The sequence below is a fragment of the Phragmites australis genome, chromosome 2, assembly GCF_958298935.1.
Source record: "Phragmites australis chromosome 2, lpPhrAust1.1, whole genome shotgun sequence".
Taxonomy (NCBI): Eukaryota; Viridiplantae; Streptophyta; class Magnoliopsida; order Poales; family Poaceae; genus Phragmites; species Phragmites australis.
In genome coordinates, this window is record NC_084922.1 from 9,791,157 (window position 1) to 9,807,991 (window position 16,835).

Consider the following 16,835-nt stretch of genomic DNA (forward strand, 5'->3'; position numbering starts at 1 on the left):
TCGGCGAGATGATCTCCTCGCGCACAAAACCCTACCATGTGTCTACTTTTTCCTGGAATGACAGAGCAGTTCGTAGAAAGGTGTACCGCGTGTACGGTAATGTCCGACCGAAGCCCTTCGTGGTGGTCGTGGTGTTCGGTCCGCTTTTAAGGACCCCGAGCACTACCGAGTCCTTGGGTGCCCTGGGTAATCCTATCGCTCGAGCTGCTCGAGTAGTCCAGAGCCCAGGCCTCAGGGGCGGGTTGTCAGTGCTCGGTCCGGTCCATCTTAAGCCCGGGCACCACCGAACCACGGGGACCCTTGGTCACATTTCCGCCCGCGCGCGTCTCCCGTCTACTGACTGAGTGGTCGCGAGGTGAAAAAGTATTCACCGGTCACGCCGTGTTCCGTGCTGGATCGATCCATCTCCCGAGCAAGGAAGTTCGTGTCTTTGTCTTTTGACTTAGACAATGCGGACTCGCGAGGGCTCGAGGGCTGAACGCGCCAAGAACAACGATCGGGACAACTTCGTTCTCGGGGATGGAAAGGTCGGGAACGGTCCGACTGAGTACTCCCCGGGACTTCAAGGCAAAACATCGGAAGGAACACTAAGTACTCAAGAACACTGGAGTTGCGAGCCCAAAGAAAAGCTGCCATTTTATTCACAAGGCAAATACAAGCATTTCTGAGGGATCACTCCCATATTTACATCCGTCCAAGACAACAACAAAAGAAAGAGAAACGACTACCAAAAAACCTAGTCGGCGGCAGAGGCGGTGTCCGAGTCATCTGGGTCATCCCCGGGGGCTGGCGGTGGCGGCACTTCCCGCCTAAAGCCGGCCGCCACTTCGGCAGCGGTACTCCGAACCGCTTCCCGGGTAGCCTCTCCCTCGGCTTCAACCAATCCTTCCCGCGCCGGCTCCAACGGGAAGTTCGGGTCTCTGCTTCGGTAGCAGGCCAGGACGTGCTCGGCCACCGCGTGGGCCAAGCCGCGTCCTTCCCGGGCGGCGAGTTCCTGGACGGCCCGAGGCAGGGCCTCGAGGCGCTCGCAGACCTGCTGAAGCCCTAGGACTTGTCGTGCGGGGCTGTCACTCTTCTGGTCCTCGACAAGTCATCCGAGACCGCCCTTCTCCACGGCCTGCCGCATCCGCCGGAGTATGTCCTCCAACATTTGCTGCAGGTTGACCCGCGAGACGAATGCGGTCTCGACCTTCTCCTTCGCAGCCCGCAGTTGCGCCTCAAGTCCCTGGCCCCCGGCCGGGCCAGAAGAACCGCCGTCGGTTGTGGAGCTGGCAGCTTGCTTCGTCTGCGCCACCAGCTCAGACAAGGCGCGCTCACGGGCGGTTAGCTCCGCCTCGTGTTTCGCATTCTCCTCCTCCCTGGTGGCGGCGGCCGTTGCCGCCGCGGCAGCCTCGCCCTCTCGACGGCTCAGCTCCCCCTCCCGGTGGGTCAGCGCGTCCTCCTGGTGGGCCAGCGTGTCCTCCCGGGCGCCTAGATCCGCCGCCGTGATCTCATTGTCCACCTCCCGAAGGGAGATGTCCTCCTCCCACCGGCGGATATCTTCTTCAATCTTCCGGAGGTCGTCTGCCCAACGCTGGAGGTCGGCGCGCGCCTGTTCGGCCTCGCCCTCTCGGTGGGTTAGCTCGGCCCGGAGTTCCTCCGCCGCCTTCTCGCGGGCCGCGACCGCTGCCTCCCGCTCCTGCGCCTGCCCCGTCCTGGCAAGGGCCTCGGCAGCCTGCTGCCGCGACGCCTCAACCAGGCGGGCAGCATCTTCTCGCTCCCGCGCGGCTTCCGCCCGCGCGGCCTTCAAAATCTCTTGTTCCCGCGCGACCTCCGCGCAGGTATCTTCCAGGAGTTTCTACTCCCGCGCGGCCGCCGCGCGGGCCTCCTCCTGGGCGCTCGCGAGCTGCGCCCTCTCCAAAATCAGCCGGGCGCGCTCAGCTTCGAGCTGCCCCTCCTTCACGTCCACTGCCACGCCCAGCCGCCCGACCGCCACTTGGACGCCTTCGATCGCGGCCAGGAGGGGGTCGGCGGGCCGACCGGGCGTCGGTGGAGCGTCGGTCTCCCCGCAGATCGCCTCCGGGGGGTCCGAGGTCCCCATGGGATGCCACACCACCATCCGCCCCGGGCTCTGCCTGCCCGGGGTAGGTTCCACCGGTGCCGAAGACTCGGGCGGCGGTCGCATTCCCGCCTCGGCCGCCGCGTCCGCCGGCCCCGGCAAGGCCGCTGTCTCCACCATCATCCGCCCCGGGCTCTGCCTGCCCGGGGTAGGTTCCGCCGGCGCCGAGGGCTCGGGCGACTGCTCCGTCCTCCTCTCGGCCGCCGCTTCCACCGTCCTCCCCGGCGCCCGTGCCCCTTCAATCGCGGTAGCGCCTGCGGTCGGCCTGCGGGAGATAGGCGAAGATCAAAATCAAAGTTCAGTTCGGGCAAGGAGCGCCCAAGAAAGAGTGAAGAATGAAACTTACCCGGTCGTCGTCCCCCGGTACTGCCATTTGGCCACCGGGAGCCTGAAGTCCGGGTCCGGCGGCGCCGGCCCGAAATCCTCCCGTCTCCTCTTCCGCTGGGGGCTCGGTGGGGCCACCGCGCGGCTCTCAGGCGCCGGGCCAGTCCCCATCCGCACGAGTCATGGTTCCAAGACCGGGAATGCCGCCGCTGCCGACGGCGACGGCGGGGAGTCCGGCACTGAGATATAGACTCGGGGGGCGCTTCCCCCGATCCCCCGGCGCCACCACCACTGCAGTGTCGGTGGTGCCCTCTTCTCTGGTGCGGCGGCTACTGCCCGCAGCGGCCCCGTCGCCAGCCCGCGCCGAGCTGTTCGTAGCCTCCTCGCAGAGCAGCTCGTCCAACCCAGGGAGCTCGGAGGCCTCGGGGCTCCGGCTCCTCGGCCGGTCCACGAGCCCCTGGGCATCGAACTTCGGCATCTGTGCCATGATCGCCACACGATCAGGATTGGCGCAGAGCGCCATCTCTGGCCACGGGAGTTCCGCCCGGCTCATGTCTTCCACTCCGGTGATCACTCGGGTCATGCCCCTCAGCTCCGCCGGGCCCAGGTCCCAGCTTGTACCGATTTGGGTCCGAGTGATGTCCTCAGGCCCGGTGTAGAACCAGCATGGCTGGGCCCGCTCCCGCAGGGGCGCCAGGCGACGGCGCAAGAAGTCCACCACCACCATGACCGAGGTCAGCCCGGAGTCGCGCAGGAGTCTGATGCGCTCAAACACCGGCTCCAACCTCGCGTCCTCCGGCGGCGGCACCTCCCACGTCGACCTCTGAGGTTCCGTCGTCGCTTCTGGTAGATCAAGACGCTCGTGGGGGTCGACGTCGACGAAGAACCAGTCCCGTCGCCATTCCTCCCACTTGCTGCGCAGTACCTGGGGGATGTAGTGCTCCCCCAGGCCGTCTCGTAGCCGAAGGCTGCAGCACCCCGCGACATCCACCGTGGAGTGCCCTCTCTTCTTCCCCGCCGGCCGCAAGATGAAGAAGTGTCGTAGAAGCGTCGCCGAATGCGCCACCCCTACGAACATCTCGTAGAGGTGCGCGAAGACTGCTAGCACCACGACGGAGTTGGGGCTCAAGTGCACCAGCTGGATGCCGTAGGTCTCAAGAACTTGGAGGAAGAAGGTAGAGAACGGCGGCATCAACCCCGCCGCCATGAAAGAAGTGAAGAGAACAATCCGCCCGGGAACGGTTGTCGCCGGCAACAAGTTCGCCGGCGTCACCACCACGGCTCCCTCCTGCCCCTCGGGCACCAACAGCTTCCTAATTTTGGCCGCCGCCTCTTCGTTCCTCAGATGAGACTCCGGCAGAATGCTGTCCGGAGCCTTGTCGCGATGGCCTCCTCCGACTCTCGGCATCTCGGCAGGAGCGGAGGTGCTTTGGTGGTGGAAAGAAGGAAGGAGAAGTGCTCCGGTCGCCTGAAAAGTTTCTAAGGGCTTCGAAGCACAGAGGAGGCAAGAGCAAGAGTGCAAGAAGGCGTAAAGAGGGGGACGGATCGATCCCATCCCCCTTTTATATCTCAAAGTTCAAACGTTGCCGCCCAACGGCTCGCTCGGCGAGACGCCCCCTCGATCGGCGCAACCGCCAGGCGAATCTCCCACCGATCGTGCGGCGTCAGCGGCTGCCAGGCGTATTTTCCTCGATCTGCGCGGCGGCCGCGCGTGCCGCCCGTACGGTCGTCATGCCCTTCGGGAGTTGTGTGGACACGCGTCTACTCGTCTCCCCACTGGGTCGTACCCGAGGCCCGGGTCTAAAAAGGCCACCTCTCGAAAGCCTGCCATGTGGCGTCCACGCCAGCCTCGGCCTCGTCCGCGATGAAGGGCCCATCCGCAGTCTCCGTGCCATCACCTACCAATGAGCCCGGGGGCTACTGTCGGTGTATCAGGAACCAGGGGTCCCTGAGTCCCGAGACCAGGCCAGCCGTCCGCCACGTGTCACCATCCCGCGAGGTCCCTCCTGCAGGATGAGGAAAATCTAAGTTCCGGGAGAAGGTGCTCAGGGCCACAGCCTCTGGTCCCCGAGCACCCCAGTTCCCCGATGACCCACAGAGTCCAAGTACCGGGAAGAAAGTGCTCGGGGAGGTGTCCGCTCGCCCCCGAGTACCATAGTCCCCCGATGGGCCGAACAGCCAAGTGCTCCGGAGAGAGTGCTCGGGGCTGCACGTGGCAGCCCCCGAGCACTCGGTTCCCCGAAGGTTCTACAGAAGTGCTCGGGAGAGAGTGCTCGGGGCTGCACGTGGCAGCCCCCGAGCACTCGGTTCCCCGAAGGTTCTACAGAAGTGCTCGGGAGAGAGTGCTCGGGGCTGCACGTGGCAGCCCCCGAGCACTCGGTTCCCCGAAGGTTCTACACAAGTGCTCGGGAGAGAGTGCTCGGGGCTGCACGTGGCAGCCCCCGAGCACTCGGTTCTCCGAAGGTTCGCGCGAGAACACCCGATGCCCCGACGACCCAGAAGGGCCCGTCGACGAGGTGTCAACCAGTCAAAGATCCGAGGCCGCATTTAATGGGCATGCGCGGCCTGACATCCTGACATTCCTAACTGCTCCCGCCGCAGTGTCAGTCCCTGCCATACTTTGGCAGGGGGCGTGGGTCCATTAATTGCACGGGTCCCGTCCCGTATCATCCGGGGTATCTCGGGATAACGTTGCCAGGATCAAAGCGTTCCGCCTGCCACCCTGCCCTGGCAGAAGAACAAGACAGGGTGGGCGCGCTGGGTGCCTCTGTGGCCGCCCGGTGGGCCCTCTCAACGGCGCCAGAACGTCCACAGTGACGGGTGGTCGGATGCGCGCCGCGTTTTTCCACCGCCTTTGTCACTTCGCCCAGAGGGAATGATGATGCCTTTCTCAGTCGTGGCGTCTTGGAACTTGAGCCCCCTCTTTCCCATTTGGGGTAAGTCGTGGTCGGCGAGTGTATAAAAGGAATGGATGGATAACACAGGAAAGGGGATCCTTGATCGAACACGAAAGCAAACAAGATCAGCAAGACAGAAGAGACGCGAACAAGATCAGAGAGATACACGAGAAAGCATCCGAAGAACACCGCAAGCAAGCTCGAGCAGAGCTAGAGCAAGGGAGCCTCAAGCTCTCTGTTAGACAATATACCCTTGTAACCAGATATATCCTTGAAGGATTCCCTTCGAGGAAGGATATTGCATCCACACAGGAGTAGGGTATTACACCCCCGTGCGGCCCGAATCTGTCTAAACTCCTGTGCATTTATTTCTCTTTGCACTAGGTCGATCATCCCCCACCACCGGCCGTTGCATTTATTTCCACTTCCATTTATTTCTCCGACGAACTCATTCAGGATCATCCCCCGGCCGAATCTCTAAAAAGGGGTCTCTCGGGATCCCTGCGACAGGAGTTCATCCTCCGACAGTATTCCTACAATCTTGTCGAGAACAAGCAAGACTCAGGAGCAGATCGAAACTTCTCTGGAGGAAAATTTAGACTCCATTAACTCGCTGCAATCCAGGGGTTACAACTCAATATTTAAAATGACTACTAACCGAACTCTAAACTGAATCAATTCTGACTCGAACTCTAACTATACGTACTCCTGCACACATACGATATTCGACCCGTATAGAAACCATATACTAACTAAAGTTTCTAACTTAAACATGGCTCCTTCCGTTCCGCGTTAGAAACTTTAACATGGCTCCTTCCGTTCCGCGTGAAACGAGCGCAAGACCCACCTTGGGATTAGTCCAACATAACCTTACCCAATTGGACGGCTAACTGTTCAGCCTCAGCTTTCATGCACAGTACATAGATCCTAGCTTTGCTGATTTTTGAATCAGTAGGCTATACTAGATCCTGTGGATATATATAGAAACTAGAATACAAAAGACATGTCCATTTAAAACCAATTAACGTTGCCTTTCCTTGCTCTTTTTTTACACCTTTTGCATGATATGTTCATGAGATTGCTCATGACTGTAGCTACTAGTGTCTACTGTCTAGTGACAAAAACAGCAGCTTTCGTTTGCATGGGATGCATGAACACCGGCCGTCTAGAAATCGTTGTTTTCCTAGGAGATTTGCTTTGCGGCGCCAGTTGCTGTGTTCGATAGTGCCATACCGATAGTTCGCCTCTTAATGGATGTCTCTAGTTTACCTTTATCATAAATTTCTCTTTTCACATTAAAGGTGATGCCCTAGATTTAGGAGAAGCCCTAGATTTAGGAGAAGCTAGATGCATGCACCTCTGCAAATTTCTTGTGGTGCAACTAGGAGTATGTGTCGCCAATCACCTGTACAAGTTGCAAAAGGAGCGACTCAAGTTGCACTTTTGTTACTACTTGGAGCAAATCACTACCCATCGATCCGTGCCTATAAATAGGAGATAGGATCTCACCTTATTGCATCATATATATTGCTAACACCGGTACATACGGACGAGAGAGAGAAAGATGCAGCAGGAAACCACAACTATTCAGACCAAAGCGAGCGGGCTCGCTCCAAAGGTAAGCACTACGTACCTTCTTTCTCTTTTACTTGTCGGTCCTAGAATGTGTGCTAGCTTATAATCCCTTTTTTTTTATCACCAGTGTACATAACTATATTAAGAACTTTAATTAGTAAGTAGATTTGTTAGCTAATGTGCTTCTATATCACTATTTTGTAATAATTTTGCTAATATGTATTTAAAAAGGAATAATGAAATGGTGTAGTAGAGAGATCGTGCTAATGTCTGAAACGACAGGTAAAAGAACAATTGAGGGAGTATCAACCCAAAGAGAGATTTTTTTTTTTAAGTTATAAGATATATGCATATGCTCATGCCTGTCTATCATTGCACATTACTTAATTTTGTGAATGAAACCAAGCTTAGACGTACGTTGTATATATTTGTATATACAAATATAATATAGGCTTCGAAGAGGGGAAATTTTGTGTTTGTGTGTAAACATTTGACTGGAATTTGGCTTGGATGGAGAAGCTACACACAAATATATATTTAACCTATTGATTTGTCTTTCAGAATGAGAGAGAGGTGGTGCGACGAGCCTACTCAGAAATCTCAAACAAACTGGAGAAGCTCGTCATCATAAGCACTAGCAATCCATGCCCCGATCATGCCGCGAGCACCTCCACGGACAAGGCCGGCGGCGGCTCCGAGCAGGTGGAGACCGTCCGCTGCGCATGCTGCGGCGTGGCGGAGGACTGCACGGCGGCGTACATCCGCGGCGTCCGCGCGTCCTTCTGCGGCGACTGGCTGTGCGGGCTGTGCGCGGAGGCGGTGAACGAGCGCGTGCGCCGGGACCCGTCGGGCGGCGTGGCGGCCGCGCTGGAGTACCACGAGGCGGAGTGCAGGAAGTTCAACGCGACCACGAGGATGAACCCGACGCTGTCCCTCGCGGGCTCCATGCGGCGCATCGCGCGGCGGAGCTTCGACCGGAGGACGGCGTCGTGCCAGGAGCGCCGCCTCGGCTCGTCGGCGGCGGCGTCCAGGGCGGAAGCGCTCTCAAGGTCCCCCAGCTGCGACCCGCGGTTCCTGGCCGACGTGATGAGCGGTCCCGCCGGGGATCCGTGGAGATGATCGAGCGAGCTCACGGAAGATGTTCATATGATGGTGTCCTTGTGTACGTTCTCCGTATTAGTAACTGGTTAGTTTTCATTTTTGATGTTTGAATGTTACGTGTGTTTGCCCATCTTCATTTTGTTCACTTATGTACTTCAGCTATTTACCATTATTTTTTATGGGCCATGCTAGCGCCCAGATGTCCGGCCACACGCTAGCATCGGCTGTATATTCTATCGACTGATTGAACTATATTAACAGTCTTGTGTTGTCTGATCATGACAAAAACTCTCACCGTAATATATGGAGATGTTTCATGCAATATTCATCTCCATCCGTCTTTTTCCTCATGAGGCAACAAAACTAATCGTAAAAATTACAACATCCCACGGTAAGGTCGACATCCTAGGTCTCCATATTGCAAAAATTGCATCAAGATGTGAAAAAAATCAAGAATTCACCACTAACAGCTGACATATGCGAATGAAATCAATCAATGTACTCTGATTCGATAACAACCCTATCATATGTGTATAGAAAGGGAGCTGCTAGTGCCTGAATTTCCGATCCAAGTGCTAGCCGACGAGCAAGATTGCTACCGTTTGATCCCAACAAAAAAAACTCCTACATCAATAAACTTGAATGCTCCCTGCAACATTCCCCTCAATCCCTTCCCCTTTGAGCAGACCGTCAACGAGATCGACTCAGGCCACACCGACAGCAAAATCATAGCAGCCATGTCTCTCCCGTTTCATATACTCTGAAAAATCAAGCTCCCACAAGACCCTTGATTTGGGCATGACTCAAGGCATACGGCAACAAAGAGCGGCGTAGGCAGATGGAAATAAGGACTACAACATTGGAAAATAGAAATGGCAACATCGGTGGATAACCATTGCAACAATTGAAATCAACATTTGCAATAGAGGACAATGATGATACAATATTTGTAACAATTGGAAACAAGTACTGCAACATTGGAAAATAGAAGTTGCAACTTTTTAAAAGCCAAAATGCAACAACTGAAGCCAATCCAGAGACTCCGCAACAAATCAAAAGATACATTACAACAAATCAAAACAGTAATTGCAACAAGCTAAAAGATCTACCACAACAAATTAAAGTAACCATTGCAACAGATACGAAAGACTTCTGCAACAAATCGAAACAAATATCACAACAAATCAAAAGACCTAATACAACAAGTAGAACCAACTACAAATCTGTATAAATAAACACACACGAACAAATACAACATATGCTAGAGCCTTCTAGCTCATGCCACACCGGTTGTCTACGGTGGTGGCTGCGGATCCCACGTCTAGGGCGAGGGATGCCACGAGAGAGCAGAAGATGTGGTGCTTCGGGGCCAGATGGAGGATATGAAGAAGGATAACGACGCTCAGTGCTTTTTTTTTGGGTAGCCTCTGAGGATGAGGGCGTCGGCACTGCGTGTGTTTGCGAGTGGCAGTCATCATTGAACTATTATTAACGTTTTGCAATTCTGTTGATACAGATGCTGAAAGTTGTAGAAAGTTGTAGGCACTTCGTCTAAAAAAACCGAATAAATCGAACGGTTCAACTTCTATTCTACGTCTATGCCCACCGTTTCCTGCACAGGCCACCTTCCGTCCTTCCTAGAGGGCAGGCCGAGGCAAGGACATCGTAGAGCCCACAGCTTTCCAGGGTTCGGCAGCCTAGGCGGAGACCCCCCAAAAAAAGGCCGACCACCTCGGGAGTGAGGCGGGCCCTGAGCACGGCGCACGAGCTAGCGGGTCGCAGTGTTTCCCACAGACGAGGGCCGACATCGAGCGTGCAGCCTGCCTCTTCGCGCTTTCCCCGCCCGCACGGAGCAGACGAGATGGCCGCTCGGAGCTCCATGGCCGCCACCGCGTCCACCCCCATCTCACGTCTCGTCTCCTACCTCCTCCTCCTCCTTGTTTGGGCGCGGGGAGTGGAGGATGGAGAGCTTTGGAAGGCTGGCGGGGCATGGGGTGGACGCGGTCTGAGCACCGAGGCGGGCTCCTCGGGGGTGGGTGGCCGGACCGGAGTAAGGTTGCGGCCGCGTGCGGCGGATCCGGCGCGAATGCGCGAGGTAACCTTTTTGCAACCCCATCGCGATTACTAAATTTTTTCATAAAACCCTCTAGTTTGGATCGCAATCTTAAATCGCGATTCAACTTTTTGCATAAAACCCCCTAAACTAGATCGTGATTGATAATCACGATCCTGATTATTTGCATCATAGTCCCTCTTGTGCGACCGTTATATCTTTCTCCCCCTGCCTGTAGCTCTGGCTCCGGCGACGACCGGCGGCAAATGGACTGCCAGCTCTCCCCTCCAAGTTTCGCTGCCGGATATTCCCCTTCGCCGCCCCCTCCTACTCCTTTCTTAAGATGTTGCTCAGCTCAACGGTGGTCGGGCTTGGGTCGCAGGCAGTGGTCGGACGGCGGCGAGCTGGAGCCCAAATGGGTGGCCGCCACGGACGAAGGGGTCATCGAGGGCTTGGAAGGCCGGAGCAGGTTTTTCGGCACAGAACAGTTGGTGGGCTGACCTAAGGCACCCGGATAGATTACTTCTATGCAGGGATTTTAATTTTATTTTACAATTTTTTATTTATTCATCGGCAAAAGGATAGAAAATTGTGAAAGTTCATCAAAATTTTGATTATTTTTCATCATTTACTTGTGAGTCTCACGTGGTAGTGAAATAAAATTCTAAAATTAGATATCTCATCCCCTACGAAATTCCCAAAAATTCAATCCCTGCTTCTACGGGAGAAGCTTCGCTACTTTTACTCACTATTTCTGAATTTCACTTGGCTCAGTGCTCCATCGATTTCACTCCATCTTCCATTCTCGATCTGGTTCTTGTTCTTGAGTTTGAGCACTTCTCCAAAGGGAGAAGAAACACAAGGTAAGATATACAAAACGATATCATAGGTTCTTCAATCATTTTACATTCCACAAGATGATCAAATATTGACAACGAACTTTGTCAAACAAAAGACCAGTTGACAAACATGAAGCAAATGCAGTGGGCGCTGCTGTCGTCGTTGAGCACCTTCCACGCCAGCGCCTTCTCGTACGACACCGGCCGGCCCAGGCTCGACACGCACAGCCCGCCCTGAACGCACGCGAGTCCCTGCTCCATGACGCCGGGGAGCTCTGTGCATAGGTTCGTCCTCCCTTGACCGTCGAAGACTTTCTCCAGGGTGACATCTTGGAGCGCTACCAGCGTCGTCTCAAGCATGTCGAGCCCGGACTGGTTCGCAAATGTGAAGACTGGCATGGCCTGCATGAAAATGTTGCGCAACCAATGAACCAGGTGAAGACTGACGAGGAGATAGTAAGTAATCAAGGAGAAATTCAGGCGAACACTTCAATATTGTCGTTACAAATCAGACAATGAACACTAAGCGAGTCCTTAATTTTCCTCAGTTTCAGTTTCAGACTATGTTTGGACTTTTCTTTCCGGTCTTTTTTGTTTTAGCGCTTTGGGCTGTGTGAGTCTTAGTTACGCAAATGCTAGGAGTGGACTCTCGCTTGTATCATTTTAATGTAATGATGAGAGCTAATAAAAGTTTCCTTTATCGGAAAAAATGCTAATTCTCTGGCTAGGTTGTCATAGTCTAGCAAGGAATTTAATCATGGAGTGATGCGAAAAAATAGCTCTGAACTTGTTGGCTCAATGTAAGCCATAGATCAGATCCACCATCTTATTACCAGAAGCACCAGCATAGCATCATTGCATTTTTTTCTTTCTTTTTTTTTCTTCTGAAAAAGCAGTGCTCAGAAAATGCATGAATGGTATGTCACTATGCCTATCTTTCAGACATAACACAACTATCCCAGATTGGTGAAGGTTTCACTCCGTAAACATGTTTTAGCGTGTTCTCTGAAATTCAGAGAGGTCTGTCTGCCAAACTGAATGGTGTATTCATTCCTAAAAAATTAAAAAATGGATAAGAGCCGAGAAGTCTTATATTATGAATTTAATTGCAATCGATTGGAAGAATAAAGAAGAATTACTGCATTTCGTAACTGATATTTTTCTATTTCGCTTCTTTTTTTGGACTTTCTTTTTATCTACTTAATCGATGGTATCTACCGGCTGAAACTCAAATTTGATCGCCTTCCATACTTCACAAGCTGCGGCTAGTTTTTTTCTGAAACAGTTTCCAGGTAAGTTCTGAAATCCAATACTACCTGCAGATAGGACCTGAGAACAATTCTCAACAGACAACATCAAAGCAATTTTCAGTTTGTGACAAACGATGCGACGGAACAAACCTTTAGAGAGCAGCAGAGTATAGCGCTGGCATGACGCCAGAGGGCTTTTAGGCCCGGTTCGCAGCCGCTGGCGTCTGCAGATTTGATAAGTTCGGCACCAAAATGAAATCTGCACAAGCAAGCAGCATCAGTAAGAGATCAAGTATCGGAATGTATGCACTAGTAAGGTAGCTATCACAGTGGATACAAACCACAGACCTGTAACTCTGGCAAATCCATCTGGAGAGTGTGGTTGCCTCCGGACTAGCAGGCGTGTGATCGATGCCGACATGAGGAACCAGGCGCAAAGACGAGAGTGCCAGTGCTATCCTCTGAACCGATGAGATGATGCTGCGCATGTACTGCCTTGCCATGGTCGTGACACTATCCTGCAGGTGGCTCTCAAATGCAAACTGAAACGCGATCGTCATCACAGCCTTGGAACCGGCGCAAGCAGCGCTCCCAGAACCACCGCCGGTTATCCTGCTCCGGGGCGTTCCAACTTCAAGGGTGGAGGCAAGGTCCAACGTGCAGTTTGGGCTAGATGTGTCCTGACATATGTATATGAAGAAGTAGAGTTCATTGCCTGTTCAAGTTCAAATTGGAATGCTACCTCTGCCTTGGGTGAGATGTACTTACAATTGGAGAGTCGACTGGGATTATGCGGAAACCGGAAGGCAGCAGTGGAGAATCGTCACTGAACGATGCATCGATAGGTGCAAAGATAAGCTCTGAACATGCGCCTAGTGTGTTCTCGTCTACTCCATTGTACATCTGCCAATTCAGCACAGGGCACAGTTTTACAGAGAAATATAAGGAACTTTCGCAAAGTTCAATTGGACAACATGATCAAATTTTATGAATCAGGGTATCTTGTTCATGGATTCAATTAGTGTCAATTACAAAGTTGTAAAAAGTGGAACTAAAAGTTACCTGCAACAGAAACAGATCACGATGCATGAGCGCGTCTTGATAATTACTAGCATTTCCTAATTTTATAACTTCGAGGAACTGAAATAAGAAATTAAGTGATCAAAAAACACTAAGAATAAGAACTTTGTTAAACTGGGTAGGACTATTGCAATTCAAAGTAGAATAGAGCTTACTTCTTCAGGGTCAAATGTGTGGGCTAAAGGAAGTATGACCTGACCACTAAATCCTCCGAGGCGAGACATGGGCAAATTGCAGAAATTGGGTTTCATTGCAGACGCAAAGAATGCATCTAAATTACTGTCAGCCCACTGCGACCGCTGTTCCCGCATAAACCGCAGGAGCGATGGCGGAGAAACATCCTAAAAATAGTAGTAGAAGTGATGTAAGTAAAATAAAATTGGACTATGCTTACAGGTCCTAAACAAAAAGAAATTGTAACTGCAAGATGAAACTAACCTGCAGCAACATCGATGCCTTTGCACAGAGAACACTGCTACTGACTATGGGCAGTCCATTATTGAAAGTTGCATTGCAATTGATCACTTTACTCGGGGATGAGTTAACAGAGATACAAACATCGTCCACTCCATCGCTTTCGACCACAGACCATCCATCATCAGCAAGCCCATTGAGAGCCTCATTGAAACCTCTGAAAAAGTGTAAAGGGGGGGGGGGGGTACACTTTTTACCGAAGAAGATTCATGACAAGAAGCATCCATAATCTGTCTGCTGGTCAAGAAGCTAACCTGGTGAGCTTTTGGCTCAGAGCCCGCAAAGCAGCAGGCTGCCGTCCCCATCCGGTTATTACAGAATGGGTATCTTCATGTGCCACATGTCTAAGATAGCGCAAAGCCTGGATTTGTGAAATTTAATCAGTACGTATAATTTGATTTGCTATTTACTAGAGCAACGAGGAAGATTGTAATTCATGCTGCTGTACCGCCATAGACATCTTCTGGGCAACTATTGCAGATGATTGATACAGTGGACGCACAACTTCAGGCACGCTCCAAGGCTGTGAACGCAAAGGGAGCTTAAATTTCTGTGATAGATGAACTTAAGTGTATGTGATTGTTATTAGTTTTCTGAATTGTATTACCTCCAAGTCCATATGATCAACGATGTGTATGACACTGCCTCCACCATCACTAGGCCGGATCAAGAACCCGCTAGGAAGCATCTCGCCCCTGATAAAAGGCTGGACAAGAGGCATGCTTGGGCCGCCTTGCTTGCTACTGAGTGATCTTTCACATACCTTTAGAGCGAGAACAGTCAAGCAAATGGCAGATGCATACATGCTAATTGCACATAAATGTCGATGTACAGTAACTGACCACTAAACTTCCATCATCAAGTATGGAGGTGTACCGCAGCAGCCAGAAGTCGCGAGCTGGTGCCAGTGTCGTCGGAGCATAGAGCTAAAAACGAAAAATAGAATAAAAATTAAGAAGTTGTCTCCCTTTGAATTCAGCAATTTGAAGGAAGAACTTCTACCTGCAAGTAGAGCAGCTCAATTGTGCCGTTGTTGCCAGCAGGCAGCAAATTCACCACTTCCATGGATCGACAATCGCACAGCCACAACGGCCGGTCCTTGAGGATTTCAGCAACCTGAAGTTCACAAGACTCAACACCTTACTCTGAGTTTCTCAGAAATGACAGTGGCAAGGGGTGGCTGCGAAGTGAACCAAAGAAGCTTACTTTCGCAGGCTCCATGCCCACGAGGCCGCAAGCTCGCGCAGCGACACCCGCGCAACCATGCGAGATGGCAATGATTCCAATGGAATCCGGACCAGGCTGCAGGTGACCATGGCAAGAAAGATTGAACAAACCACGCAAGAACTTCATGTGCTGTTCAAAAGAAAAGGAAACGGGAAACCAACCTTCATCCCGGGCATCTGGACCCACTCGACGGCGGTTCCGGTGGCCTTGGACAGAAACTCCGTCAATGTCTCCTCGGCGATGGACAGCAACCTGCAGAGACAACGAGCCGTCCATAAGCTAGCTAGGCCAACTCCAATTCCAAAGCATGGAAAAGGCAAAAGGAACATGGACAGGGAGTGGCTAGTGAGCCAAGAAAGAATAATGTACCCAGCAAGGCTCGCGTCGCGCGGCTGGGCCTGCGGCGGCGCCGCCACGTTCTGCTGGCCGCTGGTGACGACCGACTCGCAGCTCGTGTCCGTCGTCGCCAGCCCCGCCTGCAACGTTGGCCGACCGGAAGAGGAGTAGTAGTTAACAGAGTGTTGGACTGCAGCAAGTGGGAGGAGATGAGGTGGGGGCTCGAGATGTACGCTCTGCGTCTGCTGCCGGTAGTAGCCATTCTCGTAGACGAGCTGCGAGACCTGCTTCTGCAGGCGGTCGTTCTCCTCCATGAGCAGCTTGTTCATGGCCGTCAGCTTCCGGTTCAGCGCCTGCAGCCGCGACGATTCCTTCCGCTGCTTCTCCCGGCACCTACATGGCATCAACTGAATTCGGATCAAGAACAGGTCGATTGCGCTGGAAGAGGAAGAGGACGAGGGAGGTGGCAGCGTCAGATCATCACCTGCGATTCTGGAACCAGACTTTGATCTGCTTGGGGTCGACGTTAGCGAGGACGGGGCAGTCGCGGACGAGCTGCTGGCGGCGCAGCGAGCTTGGCTTCGGGCACTCATAGTAGAGCCGCTCCAGTGCCTCCACCTGCTCCGGCGTGTAACGCACGTACTTGCTCGCGTCCATCGCCGCCGCTTCCTTCGCCGTCACCATGTAGTATAAATCTCTCTCCGGTCTCGGCCGGCCGGCTGCCGCAATGCCACCCCAAGAACTCAGACACCAAATTAAACAACCAAACTAACGTCCTAGCACACCAAGGCCCAAGCTATGGCAGCAATTGAGTAGGAAGCTCGTTGCTGGTCAGATAGAAGACAGATAGCTCTTGCTAATTAAGCTAGCTGGGCTGATCGTGGCATGCAAGCATTGGCGACGTGGTGATCAAGTGGAGTGGAAGTGGAAGTCGAGGGAACAGGGACGCATGTGGCTGTGTGTGGCGTTGGTAGGAGTAGAAGAATAGCATGGGGGCGAGAGGCCATTGCCGGAGCACCGGTGCCGCTTCCCTCTAATGCCCGGACATCGGTAAGCACAAGGAGGACCGCGCGCTTCTGGAAACGGCCGGCCCGGAGCTGGGACTGCTGCCACGAGCGAGCTGCTCGTCTTCTTTATACAAAACGCGAATCGATACTGCTGCTGCTATTACTAGTTTCTAGAAAAGGATGGTTCCTGCTTATTGCTATGGTCTTCAATGTATATATATTAAATTTATGATATTATAAAAGCATTTTCAAAACAATTTTCAGTTTTCAAACTAAAAATATTTTGAAAGCTATTGTTAGATAAAGTTTTAAAAATTTGACTCAATCTTTTCCAAAACGATATATATTTATAACTAGAAGTACACCTTAATTCTATCATCTGGGCTCTGGGCTAGCAATTCTATAGTGTAATATTAGCCGAAAGCAACCATTTGGGTAGTTATAAAATGGCTCAGCCCCATTTAGAGCGCAACATTTTCACAACAAACAATATAATTCTCGTAGGATCAAATTCATTGTTGTGAAATTCGATCAGTAATTATAATTTACCCCTTAGAGTATTTCATCCTCTTTC

At 52.6% G+C, this 16,835-nt stretch overlaps 2 protein-coding genes and 1 long non-coding RNA gene across 3 annotated transcripts; 2 read left to right on the forward strand and 1 right to left on the reverse strand.

Annotated features, from left to right (window-relative positions):
- Positions 1–6,859: 6,859 nt before the first annotated feature.
- LOC133909845 (uncharacterized) lies at positions 6,860–8,198 on the forward strand. The gene is made up of 2 exons (XM_062352392.1): positions 6,860–6,937; positions 7,456–8,198. The coding sequence occupies exons 1-2, from the start codon at positions 6,884–6,886 to the stop codon at positions 8,011–8,013; spliced, it is 612 nt and encodes a 203-aa protein (XP_062208376.1). The 5' UTR covers positions 6,860–6,883; the 3' UTR covers positions 8,014–8,198.
- A 1,476-nt stretch (positions 8,199–9,674) lies between these two features.
- LOC133898844 (uncharacterized) lies at positions 9,675–11,116 on the forward strand. Its single transcript, XR_009906274.1, has 3 exons — positions 9,675–10,090; positions 10,287–10,911; positions 11,004–11,116. It is a non-coding gene; the product is annotated as an uncharacterized LOC133898844 (long non-coding RNA).
- Positions 10,939–16,567, reverse strand: LOC133898824 (homeobox-leucine zipper protein HOX29-like). Its single transcript, XM_062339586.1, has 17 exons — positions 15,739–16,567; positions 15,488–15,647; positions 15,288–15,394; positions 15,080–15,170; positions 14,898–14,993; positions 14,694–14,807; positions 14,534–14,617; positions 14,299–14,454; positions 14,140–14,214; positions 13,946–14,052; positions 13,656–13,848; positions 13,373–13,558; positions 13,200–13,277; positions 12,906–13,040; positions 12,486–12,817; positions 12,288–12,396; positions 10,939–11,289 (listed from the first exon to the last, which is right to left on the reverse strand). Exons 1-17 carry the CDS (start codon positions 15,936–15,938, stop codon positions 10,993–10,995), a joined length of 2,520 nt encoding a protein of 839 aa, XP_062195570.1. The 5' UTR covers positions 15,939–16,567; the 3' UTR covers positions 10,939–10,992.
- Positions 16,568–16,835: the final 268 nt, after the last annotated feature.

What these genes read in the sequence shown, in the direction of transcription:
- LOC133898824 (XM_062339586.1), bottom strand. Translation starts at nt 15,938, where the DNA reads ATGGTGACGGCGAAGGAAGCGGCGGCGATGGACGCGAGCAAGTACGTG. An exon ending in AGGCATCGATGTTGCTGCAG is followed by an intron (nt 13,559 to 13,655) that starts GTTAGTTTCATC and finishes TACTATTTTTAG; the next exon opens with GATGTTTCTCCGCCATCGCT. An exon ending in TCCCAGTCGACTCTCCAATT is followed by an intron (nt 12,818 to 12,905) that starts GTAAGTACATCT and finishes TACATATGTCAG; the next exon opens with GACACATCTAGCCCAAACTG.
- LOC133909845 (XM_062352392.1), top strand. Translation starts at nt 6,884, where the DNA reads ATGCAGCAGGAAACCACAACTATTCAGACCAAAGCGAGCGGGCTCGCT. An exon ending in CGAGCGGGCTCGCTCCAAAG is followed by an intron (nt 6,938 to 7,455) that starts GTAAGCACTACG and finishes TTTGTCTTTCAG; the next exon opens with AATGAGAGAGAGGTGGTGCG.